Source organism: Empidonax traillii, unplaced genomic scaffold (genome assembly GCF_003031625.1).
Source record: "Empidonax traillii isolate 1590-97213 ecotype Southwest subspecies unplaced genomic scaffold, ASM303162v1 scaffold20:size5563877, whole genome shotgun sequence".
Classification (NCBI taxonomy): Eukaryota; Metazoa; Chordata; class Aves; order Passeriformes; family Tyrannidae; genus Empidonax; species Empidonax traillii.
Window position 1 is genome coordinate 3117071 of NW_020955213.1, and position 18836 is coordinate 3135906.

Sequence of the window (18836 nt, forward strand, 5' to 3'; positions counted from 1 at the left end):
GGGCGGCCGTTGGCGGTTTGAAGGGCGCGCGCGCGCACAGGCCCCGCCCCGCGCGCCATGGCGGCGGAGCCCCGGCTGGGCCCATGACAGCGGGAACCCGCCGCCGCGGCCGCCGCCGTCCCTGCCGCCCGCCGCCGCCCCGGCAGTGCCCCGGGCCGCGGCTCTCGCCTTGCAGCGGCCTCCAGGACGCTGTCATGCAGGACCCTACCCCGGAGCGCGCCGAGGAGAGCCGGGCGGCGGCGGCGGAGGGCGGCGGGGCCTCCTGGCTGCAGAAGGTGTTCGAGGAGGTGCGGGGCTCCTCGCAGCTGAGCGTGGCGCCCGCGGAGCCGCCGGCGGTGACGGTGGTGGCGGTGGAGCGGTACCTGGCGCAGGCCCCGCCGCCCCCGGCCGCGCCCCCGGCCCCTCAGTACTGGTACGACGTGACGCTCGCGGACGGCGCGCGCCGGCAGCGCTGCCACCTCGCGCCGTGCCTCAACGGGCTCGTGCAGCGCGCGCGCCTGCGGGCGGGCGCGCGCCTGCGGCTCACGCGCTGCTCGTACCGCTACGATGAGAAGCGGCTGAACCGCGGGTTCCTCTGCCTGGAGGGGCTGGAGCGGGCGGGCGGGCCCGGGGACACCGCCACGGCCGCCACCCCCGCGGGGACACCGCCCGACGGCCCCCGCCCGCTCCAGCCCCTCCGCGGCGAGAACAGGCACTACCTGCCTCTCTGGAACAACGAGGATCCCTACGGAGACGTGTGGGTGCCCGACAGGCCCCCGGCGCAGGTGGATGTGGACGGTAAGAGGGGGGAAGGCGGGGGGTGCTCTCTCCTGGCGCACCCGCTTTGAGGAGGCGGCGCGGTGGTTTGCCGTGGGCAGCTGAGCTGGGGAGGGGTCTGCAGCGCAAATCCTTTGAGGAGCTGGGGGTGTTTAGCCTGGAGAGGAGGAGGCTCAGGGGAGACCTTACTGCTCCCTGACAAGAGGTTGTAGCCAGGTAGGAGTCAGGCTCTTGTCCCAGACAATAGGACAAAGGAACATAGTCTTAAAGGGAGGTTCAGGTTGGAGATAAGGGAAAATTTGTTCACAGTAAAGGTAATGAGACATTGGAATGGGCTGCCCAGCAAGGTGGTGGAGTCACCTGTATCACAATTGACCTGCTCGTGTTACATTGGATAGTGGGGAAAATCTCTTCCCTGTAAGGGTGATGGGATGCTGGCACGAGTTGCCCAGAGTTGCCAAATTGTGGATGCCCCGTCCCTCGGAGTGTTCAAAACCACACTGAACTGGACTTGGAGCAGTATGGTCTAGTGAAAGGTGTCGCAGCCCATGGCTGGGAGATGATCCCTTCCAACCTAACCCATTCTGGAGCTCTCTGTGACTTTGAGAGTTTGTGTTTTTTTTAAACTCTTTTAAACGTTGACTGAAAACAGGTAGATGTGGTGCTTGTGTCCAGTCTTCTGAGGTGTCAAAAACAATCAGTCCAGTAGTGGTCTCGTGTCTGGTCTGTGGGACAGGGTGCTCAGACCTAGCAGCTGGCACCCAAAATGTGCTCAATGTTGAGGGGCTTGGGGCCATTCCATGAAGCCTGGTGAGGAGGGAGGTACAAGCAGGACTTCTTCACAAGTGTGTGGTGCCTGTGTTGACTAATACCTGTTTTTTGTAGTAGCTCTTCTGTTCATGTGACAGCACTTCTGTGTCATTTGAAATGTGTCATCATCACCCTCTTTCAATGAAAAATACAAAGCAAAACTATGCTGTGTGCAGATAGCTCATAACAAGATTTAATGGTGAATGGCGTAAACAGATGAGGCTTTTTAGATGTTAGAAACATGCAAATAACATGTGACACCCTGGTCTATGCACTTTGCTCCTGAAAACTTGAACGTTCAGTCATGAATGCTCTTTTTTGATCTTTTCCCCCACCTCTCCTCCCCCCCTTGACCTTAGTCTCCAAGCTGACTAACCTTGGTCATCTGGAAATGACATGGAGAAGCAGAGTGCGCTTCCATCCACTCCTTGTGAGAATCCTCCACAAATCTAGACTAAGGTACTACGGGAAACCAGAGAAAGCAATGGATATGCCTTATCAGGTAAAGAGGCATAAAAACATTGGTTAACACTCAAGCAAATAGGTCTAGGATATTTGAAAATAATTTTTCCTATGGAACAAGCACATAAAGTTAAGATTTATGTTGTAGCTATTTTATACTGAAAAATATGAAAAATCTGTAGCTTAGACAAAAGTGCTGAGCCATTTAGAGTAGGAAATGCTGCATTTAGTTGTCATATGTACAAACTGGTGGATGTGTTTCACTTAGTATAGTTCATTTGAGCTTTTTGTGAAGAAATACAGATATTTGGAGGTTTTAGTAGTTGACCAGCCAAATGTTTCTGTTCTCCATGCTTTGGAGATTAGTGTGTCTTGTCAAAAAAAAAATAAAAGGCAATACATTTTAGCAACTTTTAGGTGACTTCCAGATAGATTATTTTATTGTAAAATTCTTAATTACTTTCCTAATATATTTCGGATGAGGTTTTCTTTTCAGTGGACTGAAATTTTTTTTAATCGTTCTGAGACTGTTTAAAAATCTTTTTTTAGTGCTCGGTGATCTACTCAGTTATGGATTCAGTGGTTGCCAGTTTAAAAAAAAATGTAGAAAACTTTGTAATGAGAAAAACTTCAATGAAAACATAGTGGTTTGCAAAGTAAATTGTTCTCTGCACTATTTTTTTTGCTGGGAAATCAGACTTGTATAGTTTTTTGATCAGGAATGTTTAGTGAATGGCTCTGTAACTTCTCAGCTTCCAAAATACATTTTTCCTTCATGGATATTTTGAAATGTTACTCTAAATATAGCATTTTCTATGATAAAGAAGAATCTTTTCCCTATTGTTTCATGTGGATGAGATTTCTCCAACCTCCTCCAAAAGCCACAGAGTGAAGTTGGTATCATCCTACCATTAGTGAGCACTAGGAAGATAAGAGTTGGGGCTGAGGTAATTGTGGAAGAATTCTTTGTGGAAAGTGGGGATTTTTTTCCACTGTAGTATTCAAGTTCTGGAACATACTCTATATCCATTGTAATCATCAGAGAAATTGTTCAGAAGTCAAGTAGCTGGTTCATTACCCAAAATAAACACATACCAGAATGATGATAAATAAAAGATGAATAAATATTATCTCTTTTTCCCCCCTAGGCTTATTTTGAGGTTGCTGATGGTTCAGGCATGACGTCGATGGTTCTGTGGAGTTCACTGTGCCCTGAGTGGTATAACAGCATGAAGGTTGGCACAGTCCTCCTCCTCGAACAATACGCCATCAAAGACAGTTACCCTTTCAAAACACAGCCAACACCGGGGGATTCACAGATGAAGAGATTTGCTACAATTGGTTAAGTATTACAGAAACCTGTTTTGACTTTGGAAACGTAGTTCTTCGTAGAAATAAAATAGAAAATGATCAATTGCTGAGACTAATATAGTTCCACCTGTGAAAGGTGTCTTAACATCCAGGTTTTTGTTGTTCCCTGTTTATATTTGGGTCATGTCTGCAAAGTTTACTGCCACAATAGTTAAAACATTTATTTTAAAAATAAATAAATAAAAATCTCTGATATCAGCAAGTGGTATTATAAACACAAGTCTCTGGTACTGAATTTTAGTCTGATTTCTGCTTCCTGATTAATAATACACATATTGTTTGTGCACTGCTCACACCTTCTTCCAGGCCTTTGAAGCACATTATCACCTGATCTGACTTTAGATTTTAGTGTCTATTCCAAGGCCTAGAGTATCTGCACAGCTCCACTGAATAAAAAGTTGCATTGATGACTGCTTTGTGCTGAAAGAGCATCACCCTGGGAGTGTGTGTATGAAGAATATTCTTTGGCTATGAAAAAGTATTTCCTTACATGCAGTTGTTTAGTGTGGCAGATACTCAAAGGAGCTACACTACAGAAGTACAAGTACTGCAATATAACAGTAATAGCCTTTTCAACCTGGATTTGGTCAACTTTGGATTTTTTTTCTCTCCTACTTCACTGAACATGAATTCCTTCCTTTTTTGTGCTTTTATACTCAGAACAAAATGACAGCCAGCACTCAGAAAATTCAAATAGCTTCCTTGAACCAAGCGAATATGCATGTTAGGGAAGGATGATGTATGTATAACCTACTAACAATGACAGTTTCCTAATGCGCTTGCTACAGTGCACAAAAATAAACAATATTTTCACTTCTAGTAGCAGCGTATTTTCTGCCTGAATGTATATGTGCATTAAAACAAGATCCTAATGTTTGAAGTATTTGTGATGAGTTGGCAGGAGACAGAAATGTTTAGCCAAGAATGGAAGTTTGTCAGGGAAGGTGATGACAGTTTGTGTTCAGATTAAACGAAATTTAATACCTCACTAAGTATCTCTGTATATGCCCAATATGAGGCAATATTTCAGGTTTCAGTTCCACTGAATTACTTTTCTTCTTCCTTTTTCATAATTTCCAATTTATAATTCCATCAAATCCCAGCTTTCCAGGGTGCCCTTATGACCATTCACCTGTGAACATTGTACAGTGTGCCTGGAGATAACAAGTCCACAAGGGAAAGGGATTCCAAACTAAGAGTGCTTGCAAGGCAGTGAGGTTTTGGCATATCCTACCCTGCTCTGGAGTGAGTTCTGCACTGCTTGCCTCTGTGTGCAGCTGCAGCGTTGTATGACGTGCAGAGACGTGCTTTTCAGTACCTAAAACTTTTGGAGCTTAAATAGTTGGTACCACCACCTTGAATTCCTCTGCCAGGCAACATGTGCATTTCACAGATCACTGAATTTGTGTGGAAGTGACAAAAGCCCGATCTTATCTCCTGACTCATCCCAGACTGTAGTCCTGAGTTGAGTGTATGACTCTCATCTAATCTCAGAATTAGGAAACAGTTGATAAGTAGTGCATGAGAAGATTTTGAGTTGCGGAATTTTCTCTATTATCTTGAAACACCATATTCAAATCCACAATTGTCCTCCAAATATATTTCTATAAAGCAACAGCCAAAAGAATATTCCTAAGTAGAGGGTCTGACTTCAAGTATAGCACCTTCCTAATTTTGCTGTACTAGGTTGAGGGGCCAGGTACAGTTATATAAACAATTCTGTACATTACTTATACTTGTTTAATTACTTTTTGGGGTACATTATTTGAATAATCCCTTACCCAAACCCTAGCAACCAGATTAAATAATACGGAGAGAATGACTTCACCATCCAGAATACAGCAGGTGGTACTTTATGATCTTATAACAACAACAATAATAATAAAAACCTACCCCTAAAGAAACCAGGATAAAGTTTCTTGAGGATTCCAGCTTTGTCTCACTGTTTGTTAAATTATTAATTCCTGTGACTTTAGGTTTTCATCAAAATAAAAAAAGGAATTTGGGTATGGAATTCAACAAAGCAGTTTTATAATCTGAATAATTTAAACTTTCCAATTCCCTGTATGAACTAACAAGTCCAGTCCAGTGAGATATTTTAAGACCAATTAATACCACGGTACTGATTAGATAGAAAGTACTTTTTACACCAGCTCTATTGCAAAATGCCAGTAAGGTCTAAAATTGATGTGCAGACAATGAACTAAAACAGAACTAGTAGATGAGAACTTCCACAGCTGATGCCAGTACAAGTAATTATTAACATGATATAAATACACCATGGCCATGAAGGAAAACAAAATGTCTATTCTGTAGCAGCTGTTGTTGTTATTGACGATGATGCTGATTTGTATTCATGCCTTAAATGTTACCTTTTTTTTTCTTCGTCAGAAATTAGCCTTAATGTTCGAAATCCTCCTACTAAAATAAGCATTATTCCAGAAGAAATGGTTAAGCCAGAGTGGGGATTACCTGAAGTTAAATACCGGTTTATCACAAGGTAAAACAGACTTTTGTTGGTTAGCAAGCTGGAACTTAAATTACACTGCATTATAGTGAATGTTAATTGGAAATGTTTTTTGCAGAGTTTCTGAGAAAGCTTACCCACATATTTCTTCTGTTTTGGCTTTAGGTCAGAACTGGATGACTTACCACACAATTATTCCTGTGACGTTATTGGTCTTGTGACATTTGTCGGAAGGGCTGAACGAACCAGAAAAAGAGGTTTTTCTATGAATATGATTTTCAGAATTTATCAAATTGTTTTTGTATTTCTGAATAAATGCTTATACATTTTTGTTAATATTTGTTTGTATAGAACACTGTGAAGACTTCTGGCTCTATCGTTGGGCACATGCCATTGATGGAACCTCAGACCATCCATTCATACTGGAATTATATGCAACTTCTCAGCCAGATGTGTTTGAGCGTATTCACCCAAGTATTCATCTCTCTATAATAGTTACTAATAATTACTTATAGTTGTTTTTCTGGTTCACTGCTAATTTCAAATTCTGAACATAATTGCCACTGAATAAAAAAATGCCTCTGTTTGAGGTTTATCTCCTCAAACAGATAAATGACAGATAAAACTTAAAAAATGGTTTAAATATTTGAAAATCTTATCATATTGCAATGTCAGTGTGAACAATGAGATGGATAGGTGGCGTTCACCTGATCTCATTAATTTCAGACAGAAACTGAAGTGAAGCACTTGGGGCAGCATCTCTTATGTCAGAGGCAATGAAAGACAGCAACTGGTCAAATCTGTTATTCCTTTTGTCCTGTAAATATATGGTGTTTTTATAGGCAGGAATTATTTAAGAAGATTGAGTGAAGGGAGAGGTGAAAGTAGAAAAGCTTAATTTCTTTGAATCAATATTTTTGTCCAAACAGCAGTCATCACCCAGCTGTGTTATTTATTGCCTGTGAGATAAGAATAACAGATTTCAAAATGGGGAATCCTTAATTAAGGATTTTAAAAGAGCTTTACATTTTTCTTCTTGCCTTCTTTCTCTTCTCCTCCAAGCACTCATTCTTCCTTTAACACTGGTTGGTTGCTGTCATGTGCATTTTTTATATCATATGATGCAGGACCAGCTGCACAACCCTGTTAAGATTATGGCTGCATTCATCTTGAGTGTTCTGGGGGAATGGCAAAGAATGACATTCCAGTGTTTAACTGAGATAATAACAAAAGAGTGAGTTTGTATTCCATTTAGAAGTTTTTCAGTGACCTGTCATGATTTCTCATGATTTTATGCTTTTTATCTTTAAGAAACACAGCCATCTAATACCTGTATTCGTGCTCTTTGTTTCTTTGATATCCTACCTGATGAAGTGTCTTATTTTTAGTCCTAATGTGTATGCTGAAATTAAATTGAGTATTTAATTACATCTCCATGTTATAATTTATAATGGAGACTCAAAACATACTGAAGCATTTGTAGGATCAAAAACTAAATTGTCTTGTTTAGACACTTCTTAGTAAAATTAATACAGTGTGTGTCAGTCTTGACACATTGATTGTAATCAATGAGCTATTGGGAAAAAAAAAAATGAAGATTTTTTTTCCTCCAGTGACATACTTGGTGTGCACACAGATGAGAGTAGTCCGGGACCTCACTGAGAATCCTTCCAGCACAATTTACCTCACGACTTCAAATGAAAGTCAAATATTCATTACAGGTAACTTAAATGAGTTCTGGTTTTATGTAGTTCTCATCTTATTTCTTTGGAAAGGATGTATTTTAATTAAAATTTAAAAAATGTATAGGTGTCCTAAATTGTGTCTTTGCTCTTGAATCTGGAGGCAGATTTTTGCAGTGTTGCAGGCGAGTGATGTCCTGGCAGAATTGCAAGGCAGTATAAGGTGCAGTAGGAGTATCTTTCCTGGTTTTGTTAATCCAGCTCATTTCTTCAGTGTTCCTAACATATCAGTCTGAATCCTTTTACTGACAAGTAGGAATAGAGAATAATATGTGCATAAAAGAATACCTGATCATACCCAGTTCTATACATATGGTCTTTTCTTGGCAGGCTGGGTAGGTGGTTTTGTGCTTAATTGGACTAGCAAAGTAAACTAGTTAGATTTCTAATGTTTAATTTACTCCTAAATAAAAGGTTTGAGAAGTTGGATTTTTTCCTTTGCTTTCCTTCAGTATAATTTGTGCTTAATTTCCACTTAAATACTTAAGCCTTTCCCCCACCCTAGCTTTAATGCATTTTATATCTGTTGGTGTCCTACATGAGGACTACAGCTGGAGATAGCAAACCACTGCATAAGGTCTATTTTAATTAATGGGCTGGATGTAGACCTGCTCAGATTACAGTTTACTTGATAAAACTGGTATTTAATCCATACTTTAGTTTTAAACCGGCCAACAATGAATACGTACTTTGCTAGTTACCTGTCAGTAACAGTCTTTGCTGAATGCTATAGAGAACACTTACCTGCTCTTTCCTGCTAAAAAAAACAATTTCTGATCATTTTGTTGTTTTGTGTGCTCCTGTTAGAAAATATTTTAGTAGCTTTTTTGCTAGTTGTTTTATTTCGTTCTGTTACTTCATATTTGTTTGACTTTCAGTGTCAAATGCAAATGTAGTTAAGGAATTCAAGATACTTGTTTTGATTAAACACTGTTGACTGGTGCAAAGACATCTTTTGTACTCTAGTCAAGATTTTCTTGATTTGGTTTTTGATACATGATTATGTTTCTTTTAAAAGGGTGGCACAAGGGCCAGCCATACACCAAGGACACCAAAGTGAAAAACTTCATTCAATGGATGAAATCGCAAAGTGAAGTTGATCAAATAAAGAAGACTGTCATTGGTGGCTATTACCCTTTTCCACGACCTCCAGATAACTTCTCAGACTATTGTAAAAGCAATAAAGGTATCGTGCATCAAATATCTGTAAGATTTGTGGCCTTTTTAGTTCAGTCTTATTCCAAGAAAAACTCCCTTATGTGACTAAATGTTTCATGGGTTAAATCCTCATCTTAAAAAAAGTATCACAGCACTATTAGCTCAGGAGATGTGTAGGAGTTTACGTGAGCTACAGATATGCCCAGAAGTTTTACTCTGAATATTCTGCTAAATCAATATTAAATATAGTTGTTCTGGAGGAAACAGTGAATTAGAAACTTCACCTGAAACATGAATTGTGATATCTGGTAATGCATACTAATGGATTCATGTAAGCTAAAAAGGTTTATTTAAATTTTTTTCCTATGTGATATGGACAACAAAAATATTTACAATTCTTCAAAAACATAAGTTTAAGTCAATTTAATATTTATTAACAAATTAACTTGTTTTTATTTTTTAACCTGCATTCAGGGATTTTAGTATTCTGTTTCCTTAAAACTTGTTTGTGGAAATTCCTTTTTTGCAGTTGAATCCGTTTTGAAGCCCATCAGTGAAACAGGGAAAGAGATTGAAGAATTGCACTACAGAGAACACAAGCGCATTGCTATTCAGGGAATAATCAGTGCCATAAGATATATCAGCTGTAGCAACACAGCTGAAGAAGTTTCAGGAATGGAACTTGTTCAGGTACAGTGTGTGAGAGTTAATGCTGTAGCACTTGAGCAGCTATGATTGTAATTAGAATGGAGAATTTTGCATTTGAGCTCAGAACTTGGTTACATTGTCTCTTGATTAACTTAATTTATGTTTTGAGAGCAGAATTTTAAAAAGCGATGATTCAGTGCTTTTCTGAAAGTATTCTGGCAGTCCTTTGTAAAACTTTTAAGTTTAGGTGTTGCTAGTTTGACTGAATAACCTAATGGGAAAGTAGTGCATGGGAGAGGCAACTACTCCAACACTCTCACTGTCACTTCCGAGACAGAACTTATCATAAAAATATGATTTGAAGATAATTTTTGCTAGGTAAAAGGTGACTTTCAGAAAGTAGTGTAAATTGTCCTGTTCCTTTGAAAGTTACTTTGAAACTTGCAAGTTTTTGTGTTGAGAGCAATAGCTTTAAGTGCATTGAAAATCTTAAACAATTAACTGTTGTTGCAGAAAGACACTTCTCAGTCTCTTGAAAGTTCTTCAGTTTCCAAAGAAGACTCTGTTGAGAGGGGAAAAAATACCAGCCTTCAAAATGAAGAAGTTAAGTCTTTTCTGGATCCACATTGTTCTCCTGGGGAACAACATCAGCACCAAGCTCTGCTGCCAAAGGAGAGTTCAGTGAAGAGAAAGATACGCAGATTAAATAGAGATGCAGAACAGTAAGCTCTCTCCATAATTATGTAGTCGATCGTCTAAAAAGTCTTTACAGAAATTAGTTTGGAGCCCAGGCCACAGCAAATATATAAGAAAGCTTTAACAGCATACATAGTTTAATCTTTAAAATGGAGTTATGTACTTTTCCTGGCATCAGTTGATAACAATTATACTATTCATGCTAATGAGGGATTGATTAAATCAGGTTTGCAGTGCTTTCTTCTGATTAATATTGTACTATTTTATTGTTAAGCTCAGATTTGAAATAAAAGTAGTAATACTTGAACCATACGTAGTTTAGTAACATAGCTGTGGAACAAACAGCAGTTAGTGGTTTGAGAAAATAAGATTTCTTCACTGAAAATGCAGAATTTCAAACATACCTTATTTTTTCTTTGTGGGAAATGGGATGTACTGCATGTAGCTATAACTTGCTGTAAGAAGGGCAAGTAGATGCTGGTCATGTTTTGAACCTAAAGGCTCAAAATAACTTGTAGTACTATGGCTCTGCTGCTTCTGGGATTTCATCCAGTTGTATCCCATCTAGTCAGACATAGACAAAAGATACCAGTCCAGTATAAGGAAATGGAATAAGACAATTTTTGTAATACAACTATATTAGATTCAAGAGTAAAATAACTCTTGTATAAGATTGCCCTTTGTTGCAGTGTTTGTGTAGAATCTAGCGTACTCATACTTCCTATTGAAAGCCTGGTGTTACATTGACAGATGGAATGTTGCAAAAGTCAGACCAGTCACATCTATTTTTTTCTGCAGTGGATTTCTCATGTTGTAAAGGATATATTTTTATTCTTGACTTTTCACATCCTTAAGTCATAATGTGTGAACAGGTTGGGTATTTAGAATACATTGAGGGAAAATGAGATGAAATGTACTTGGGATCAAATCAAATTTAGGATTAAGAAAACCCTAGTGAATAGAAGTTCTGTCTTGGCAGTGTTACAGCAAACTTGTTAGTGGATTCTGTTCCGGATGAAAAATTCCAGCATTTGAGTGTCTTAGTTTAGTTCTGCCTGAAAGGAAAACATGAATGTTCTTTGCTTCGTGTATTTCCATTTAAATAAAGGCTGTACAATAATGGTGAATTTCCTACCTTAAGGGGAAGTACATCTGTTACTCCTGTATCATCTTGCCCCTATTTCACACGGTCTGCAAGAAGAAAACTTGGGTAAGTCTTGTGAAGGTAATTATGTTGAGTAACTGCAATATTGAAACAAAGATACTTGAAGTGAAAATTTTACAGGTCAGGAATCAGTGTGGAAGTGAAATGAAAGAACAAATCAGGGTAGAGTTTAATATTAATTTTCTGTACACTCCTCTGCACTGATTCTACTTCAAATATATTGGACTGTTGTGAAACATAATTTTGAGTGTGTTATTAAACAATTGTTTATATTGCTAGTAGTGTTACTAAGGGAATATATAGTAACAGAGGTCCATCATATGTACTATATGTAGTTTTTGTTTCAGAGGTATTACAGTTTAAGTGGGGAAATTAGAGTTAGGAGGAAGGGATGCTTAATTAGCAAACAGTGAAAATATAATAGCATTAATGGATTTGCTAGTGGTGCTGAGCTATACATTATCCTTGATGCTACAGAGGGGTAAGTATAGTTGTCCACTTGGCTTCTTCCATTCCCCAGCACTCAGTTGTTACTGAACTCAGTTTGGATCCAGAGAAGGTGGGGTTTTTTGAAGTCCAGGTAGGAACTTCAGATTTAAACCCTGACAAGTCTAGAACTATTATTAAGAAAACTGAATGAGTGTTTTTACTTTTTGCTAGTAAAAAGTTACTTTTCTTTGCGCATTTTGTTTAAGGGTCATAAATTCTTGTAATTTGTTGCAAACATAGTGTGGGCAACTTGAGTGTTTGAACTCTTTGGTGTCATAACTTAAGATGTTTGTGTATTTTGGCAGTGGTGATTTGGGTGTATGTCAGGAGTACATTTACAGCTCAGTTGCCTTTTTAGTTTACTTTTTAGCATCTCTTCCTTCCCCCTAAAACAAAAGAATCATGGTGCTAGGGATAGAGCAACAATGCTAATGAGGGAATTGATGAAAAGTTGTTGACTGTTCTGCCAGTATTACCCCCCTACAAAACATGCCCCTTTTCTTGGGAGCTAATGTGCAAAAGCTTTTCTGTGGAGTAGATTAGTTTCTTTTGAGTCCATATGTCTGTTGTTTCCTGGTTCTCTTGGTAGAAACTGCATTTTGTAGGGGAAATGGTTGCCTGTCTTTGAAGCTGGTTGACTAACAGCATCATCTGGCTTTAGGGTCACATCTCTGCAGGTGGTGCAGGAGTTTGCAGGGACTTGTGGCACAAATCCATAGGAAAATGAGGAGGTTTTTCTTGACTGTGAAGAATCCTGTTTTCTTTTGCTTGCTGAAGAATGTTCCCTTTTTTCTTGGGGGCGGAGGGTGGGAAGAATGTTTTCTCCCCATTTCTTGTAGGTGAAGCAGAAAGTTAAGGCATGTTTACTTTCTTCTCTGCTTTTCTCAATCTGCTACTCTCCTTGCTACCTGTGTGTCCTCTCTGTGCCATTAATGCTAGAACCCCAGCTAAAGGAGGAGAAAGTCTGTGTTGGATTATGGAAAGCTGTTTCACTCTATATAATTAAAAGGTAACTTGTGTATTTCTGTAACTAACTATGAAGTTGTGCTGAATTCTCCAAATTGCAAAAGAAAAATAGAAAGTTAGCTGACTTACCATAAAATTGCATTGTTTTCTGTTCTGTTGCTTAGATGCAGCAGAATGTAAGCTCTCACTGAAATATTTTAATATGCTAATGAAATAACCACATAAATAAACTTCACATACTGCACAGAATGTTCTGAGTTGGAAGGGACCCACAAGGATCAAGTCCAACAGTAGAGATACATTTTTAAGTACATATTTTAGCTTAGACTATTTTGCATCAAGGTTTTTTGTGTTTTATTTTCAGCATGTGGTTGCATTTTTAATTTTCTTTTTTAAGCTGTAAAACCTTGAGGGTTTTTTATTGACAGCCTCAGTTCCTGCATTTCTTTTGTAACTTACCTGATCATTAAGGGTTGCAGAAAGAACAAAAAACTGGTTAATTTAATATTTTTGTTGATAATTATAGCCTTGCTATTAAAGGTCTTCCACATAAGGTCTTCTAAGCATTTAATATACCCAAAAGAAGTTTAATTTATAGTAAATGAAGCAGTTGTGAATGGGAAAAGATTGGGAATTTCAGAAAGGCTTTTTATGTGGAAGTGAAAAAGAAACACAGTAGTTTTTCATAGCATTTTAATGTTTGTAAGTGTAGCATGTTACCATGGAGTTGTTGGTGCTCTGCCTGCTCCCACTGCACACTGCTTGAAAGTAACTTGTTTGGTTGACTCTATGCTTGCACTTTCACTTCTGAATGTTTAATATAACCTAAACCCTTTTCTCCCTTTTCCTCCCCTCTAATGAGAGCTAAGGGATGGAAATTCTATAATATGGGGAAATCCAGTTTGAAGTTTGCATGACTGAAAGTTTCCTAGAATGTGATGTTTCCTTTGGAGCCCTTTTTCACATAAATTAGAATTTTTCATGGAGAAATTGGTAGATACCAATAATCAGTTTGTGTAAACTTTTGAAGTTATCATAGAAGGCTGTTTGATTTCTCTGTTACTTGCTTTTATAAATGTGTTTACCATAACGGTGTCAGGACAGTTAAGTTGATTTCAAACCAGTCTATAAAACAAGTTTTACCTGTCATATCAGTGAGTGGGGTGTTTTGTTGTTTCGAGGCGCTTTAATTCCGTGTACTGTTTGAGCATAGCCTCAATATCCAACTGTTTTCTTTCTTAATTTTATCACAGTCCCAGTGCTTAGGAAGTATGTGTAAAGCATGAGACGTGCTTATTTTCCCAGTATTTTCTAAAAGTATTGATCTGCCATCTATTTTTATTGACATTCTTTTCACTGACAATACTTTAAAGTAAAATGACTGAAAAGCTGAATACCAGTGTCTAGAAATAGCGTATAATGGCCTTTTTTTGGCAAGTGGGCATCTGTAAAAAGGTGGGCCTGCAAAATGCAGACTGGGAACAGCAAATGTGGCATGGCTCAAGTTCTCCTAAAGATGGTGTGGGCGAAATAGGATGTGGGAGTACAACAACCAAAGCATCTTGCAGTAAATGGAAAGATTTGGGTTAGATGCACTGGCTGGCAAATAAGGAAATAGACTGTATATATAGACCTGTAGGTTTCCCTTACCAAGCTTAGCTCAAGTTAGGTTGTACTCTTATCCAGCACAAAGCAGTCCTGTAGGAATGACATGTCAGGCAGCTGGGAGAAATCATCCCAGCTACAGATCTGAGAATGAAGCAGGGAACAATCATGACAATATTTTCATATTATTCAGAGGCTTTACTAGCTCTAAAGTAGAGCCTGCTCACTTCCAAAACTACACAATCTTAAAAGGAAAAAAAAATATTTCCATAATATCCACTCATCAGCAGTGTGACTTGGTTTAATTCTCTGCTTTAAAGAAGAGGAAAGTTGGGGCACATGTCTGTCTTGACATACTTGTTTCTGAGCAAGCCTTTCTTAACACTGCTGGGGTTTTCCTATCTCTTGTTGAGAAGTCCAGATCTTGAAAGTGAAAATTAATTTTGTGGGCAGTAATTGCATAGTTTGTGCTGCTTAAGTGAGGATTCTTCTGTGCCTAGAGAGAAGATGGAGATCACGAGAAGGTCACTTCAGTGATGATATCTATGATGATAGTGCATTTCATAAAATGTACTTCTGTACTCAAAACCCACAGTGTATTTCCTTTTGTCTTTTCACTAGATATTATTTCAGATAATTCTATATGTTAAGAAACACTGACATGAAATTTTCAAGATCTATTCTAGTATGAAATAGGAGAAATTGAAATAAACCCTGTAAAACCTTATATTAAATACAGAATGTGCCACTAAACAGCATGTTCATCATTGATGCCTTTTTTACGGCCTGTATATTGTCCCTGTGTATTTGCAGTTACAATCTTTCATTAGTAACTAGTTTTGCAGTCTGGAATTTCAGTGGTACCTTAATGAAGTTTTACCTGTGTTGCAGTTGTTTGTGATGCAAGATAGTCAAGATAGTCCTTCTCCTAAGTTTGTTCAGATAGCCCGGTGAGTTTTAATATAATTAGGAATGGATCAAAGAAGAAAGGAATAAATGGGCCTAAGAGCATATTTTACCATGTTTAGTTGCAGAGTATCTGATAAATTTTTCTCCTTCCTAATATCTTAGGTAGTTCATTAGAGATTGGTAAAGAATAGTTTCTTACCATTAATGCAAAACTTTAATTATAATTAAAGAAAGTATAACAAAAATCTGGTTTGCATCATTGAATTGGTTTTTGTAACAGGGCAGTATGTCCTCAGGAAAGTATCATTTTGGATTCTGGAGTGATGACATGGGTGACATTCGTGCTGCAGGGTGATGGTATGAAAGTGCAGCAGCACTTTTTTAGCACCGTTTTTTAGCATCAGGTCCCCTGCGATGTTGAGCCGCGTCAAACGTGATATTTCCTGCAGGTACCCGGGAGAGGGCAGCAGACACCGGGCTTTGAGTGTAAAATCCTTCCCCATCAGCTTCTCAAAGCCCGGGAATCCTACAGGGCTTGTCCTGAGCTCTGCAAAGCCGATTTCCTGAGCAGAGTAGGTCTCGTTATGTCAAGCTGCTGTATTTAAACTCTCATGATACGAAACCAGGTACTAGTGCTCATTCATTCAAGCTTGTATCCTTTATCACTAGAAATGTGTCCAGGTTTGAACTTTTGCCTGCATTGTGTTTGAGGTTAAATAGGTTTTTTTTAAAAAAAAATATATATATACACACATATATATGTATACACACTATAACTTTATTTTTTTAGGTTGGATGAATATCAACATGGAGATGTGCAAGATAAAAATGGACAGGCTGTATCAGCCAGTTTGCAGCACTGCACAGGTATGTTGTAAATAGTTGTTATATTAACTTTAGACTAATACAAGATTTGGGGAGGAAATGGATGAAATGTGCAAGCCAGTAATAAGAATAATGTTTGATTTAAGGATTTTTTTTTTAACAGTTATTATTAATTTTTTTCTTTCTTTCTCTGAAATTGAAAAATAAACTCATGTTCCATGCAGTTAGTTTCTTGGTATCTATTTTTGGTAGAAGAAAGAAGAACAGTTTGTAGTCTCTGCTGTAAGATAATCTCTTTTCCAATGTAAATAATTCTGTGATTCACTTGTACCCATTTTAAACCTGTTTTTATGGTTTCTGGCTGTTCATTGAACAAGTTTGAGTGCTCTCCAGAAACAAGCCATGATGATGCTCTTCATATGGCGAAATAAGTCTTTTTACTACAAGTCTGGCCTCTGAGGTTGCAACCATTTACTGACATTCCAGCTCTAGTTTAATTCCTTCTTCCATGTCTTGATAATTGAAATGTTCTAACGGAAATTATTTCTCAGCTAGCAGAGAAGTGATACAATTATGTAAGCAACTAAATATTTTCTGTGCTTATAACAGACCAAGAAGGAATGAGTGATATACCTGAAACTGAAGATACTGGAAGAACTTGTGATTCCTGGCAGAGTGACCTGTGGACACAGGTGAAAGACAAGTTAATGAAATATTTCCATCACAGCAAGATTTTCCCTGAAAGTATCCCACGTAAATTTGATTATGTGTACAAAGACTTACTTATGCAACAGTACAACCTTCATGCAGCGGTGCACCAGCCTAAACACACCACAGCAGACAAAAGCATCCATGAGTTTAAAAGTGCCAGTGGCCTTGGGTATTATGAAGTGACAGTTCTGGGTAAGTAGCTTGTCTTGTAGAAAAGGTTAAGCAAGAGCAGTATATAAGTTCATCAGATACTCTTTATTTGTTAAAATACAAACAGGCAACTTGATTTGTATCTGTTTGCTACCATTATTGGGGGTTATTAATTTGTTTGATTTTGTCTTTCCATTAAAAGGAAAGACAAACGTTGCTTATGTTAAGTTCCCATAATTTAAAAGTTTCCATTATTTGCTAATGGAGATTTGCAGAGAAGGTGTTTGAATATTTACAGTCATTAGAATCCTGGGACTGACAATTTGATATTCAAGATGAAAGCAGCTCTGTACTGCACACTGCATAGATACACTGGTTGCAAAGTTAATTTCTCTGCCCTTGCAGGTAAAGTTAAAAGGAGAATAAAATGGCTTCTGACATCGGTTTAGTATTTTCTGAGCTAACAGCATTGTTAACTTTAAACCATAGTCTAACATCATAACAATTTGAATATGCTTGTGTATAATAGAAACATATTTTAGATGTTATTAATTAATGGACAAAGAACGTGTAAATAAAAATCAGTGCAATAGTGTGTTTAAAAAAAAATAAATGGTGCATGAAGTTGCTAATGGGCAGAACATGAAGTTTTCTGCTAACTGAAATATTTTTCTTCAACAGGTATAAATCACGATGTAGCAATAGATGTGGCATTTCTCCCGCTTTGTTGTCCTGAAGATCCCCACTTATTTCAACTGGAAGACATTCAAAATGACACATTATTGTCTTGTATGAGCTCCATCTCTGCACATCAGCAGAAGACCACTAGCAATGGAAGGCCTTGTGACATGTTTCCTCTTTCAGGTGAGACTGGCTTTTGCTGGCATTATTCACTTATCATTTCTTGTTTTATTTTTCGATGCAAGAGGTAATTTTTTTCAGAAATCTCTGGTGTAGGTCAGACATTGCTCACCTCTTCAGTGAAAGAGACTTGAATTCTATGTCTATTAGTAAATAGATGTAACTGAACTGTCAAGGCAGTTTTTCCTGGAGCTGTTCTCATACTCTGAAGACAATATTTTAAGACCCAAACCACAAACTCCTAAGTGACCTAGATAGTGTTGGCAGTTATTTATTGATGCAAAGTTATACTGCTATAGATGGAAGTCAGTGTGTGCTTTGAAATAAAATGGAGTAACTGTCAATCAGTCAATTTATTTAAGTGATGACACTTTTAACACAACCTACAGTGCCTATGTGCTGAAGTATTTGCCTGCTGTTGAATTGCTTCAGATTATGCTTCTAATTACTAGCACATCATGACAAATATGATGAGCATTACTGGTGTGTATCATACTGCAAAGTGCTAGATAAACATTGTGTTTTCCTGCATGTTTATATAGAATATACAGACCTGATTTTATTTAAATACATCAATACTTTTCCTTCAATAATACTATGGAATCTGAGATCACTAGTGGTTAAGTAATCCATATATCAGCTTTTCCATATCTAATTCTGATGCTATCATTTCTAGTGATTGAATTTACTAATAAAATTTTTCACTGAAAGAAGATTGAACATATACACATTACTGTATGGAAAACAATATAAATTCAGTATACCTCTTCACTGTATACATAGTATACAGTAAATACCTTTTAAAAACACCTTTTCTTAACTTCCAGATGAAATTGTAAAAGCAGCAAAGGATCTCGATGGCAAACATGTTGTCTGCATCTTGGATATCTGTCACTTGGGTGATGACAAGGTGGAAGTCTTTCTGAGCAAAATCTACAAGACAGAGGAACCAGGTGTGCTGGATCCAGTATAATTTAATAACTTATTTTTCAAATTTATGTTGTTTAAAAGGAAGGAAGTAAATAAAATTTCTGTAACTTGAACG

General features: G+C 38.2%; 1 protein-coding gene and 1 long non-coding RNA gene across 5 annotated transcripts in view; one reads left to right on the forward strand and one right to left on the reverse strand.

Annotated features, from left to right (window-relative positions):
* LOC114065232 overlaps window positions 1-289 on the reverse strand; it is a 12073-nt gene extending 11784 nt beyond the window's left edge. For both annotated transcript variants that reach the window (XR_003572901.1, XR_003572898.1), the window contains exon 1: window positions 209-289. This is a non-coding gene — a long non-coding RNA (uncharacterized LOC114065232). The remainder of the gene's footprint in view (window positions 1-208) is intronic.
* Window positions 180-18836, forward strand: RADX (RPA1 related single stranded DNA binding protein, X-linked). Of its 3 annotated transcripts, none has more exons than XM_027898944.1 (16): window positions 180-572; window positions 666-777; window positions 1926-2068; window positions 3177-3369; window positions 5791-5899; window positions 6032-6123; window positions 6218-6340; window positions 7480-7587; window positions 8627-8794; window positions 9296-9456; window positions 9928-10136; window positions 11252-11315; window positions 16030-16111; window positions 16679-16972; window positions 17612-17794; window positions 18619-18836. In XM_027898944.1, exons 1-16 carry the CDS (start codon window positions 195-197, stop codon window positions 18762-18764), a joined length of 2565 nt encoding a protein of 854 aa, XP_027754745.1. In that variant the 5' UTR covers window positions 180-194; the 3' UTR covers window positions 18765-18836. The 3 variants fall into 3 exon arrangements, with proteins under 3 accessions (XP_027754745.1, XP_027754753.1, XP_027754735.1); XM_027898952.1 differs by having other exon boundaries at window positions 180-570; window positions 673-777; XM_027898934.1 differs by having other exon boundaries at window positions 180-777.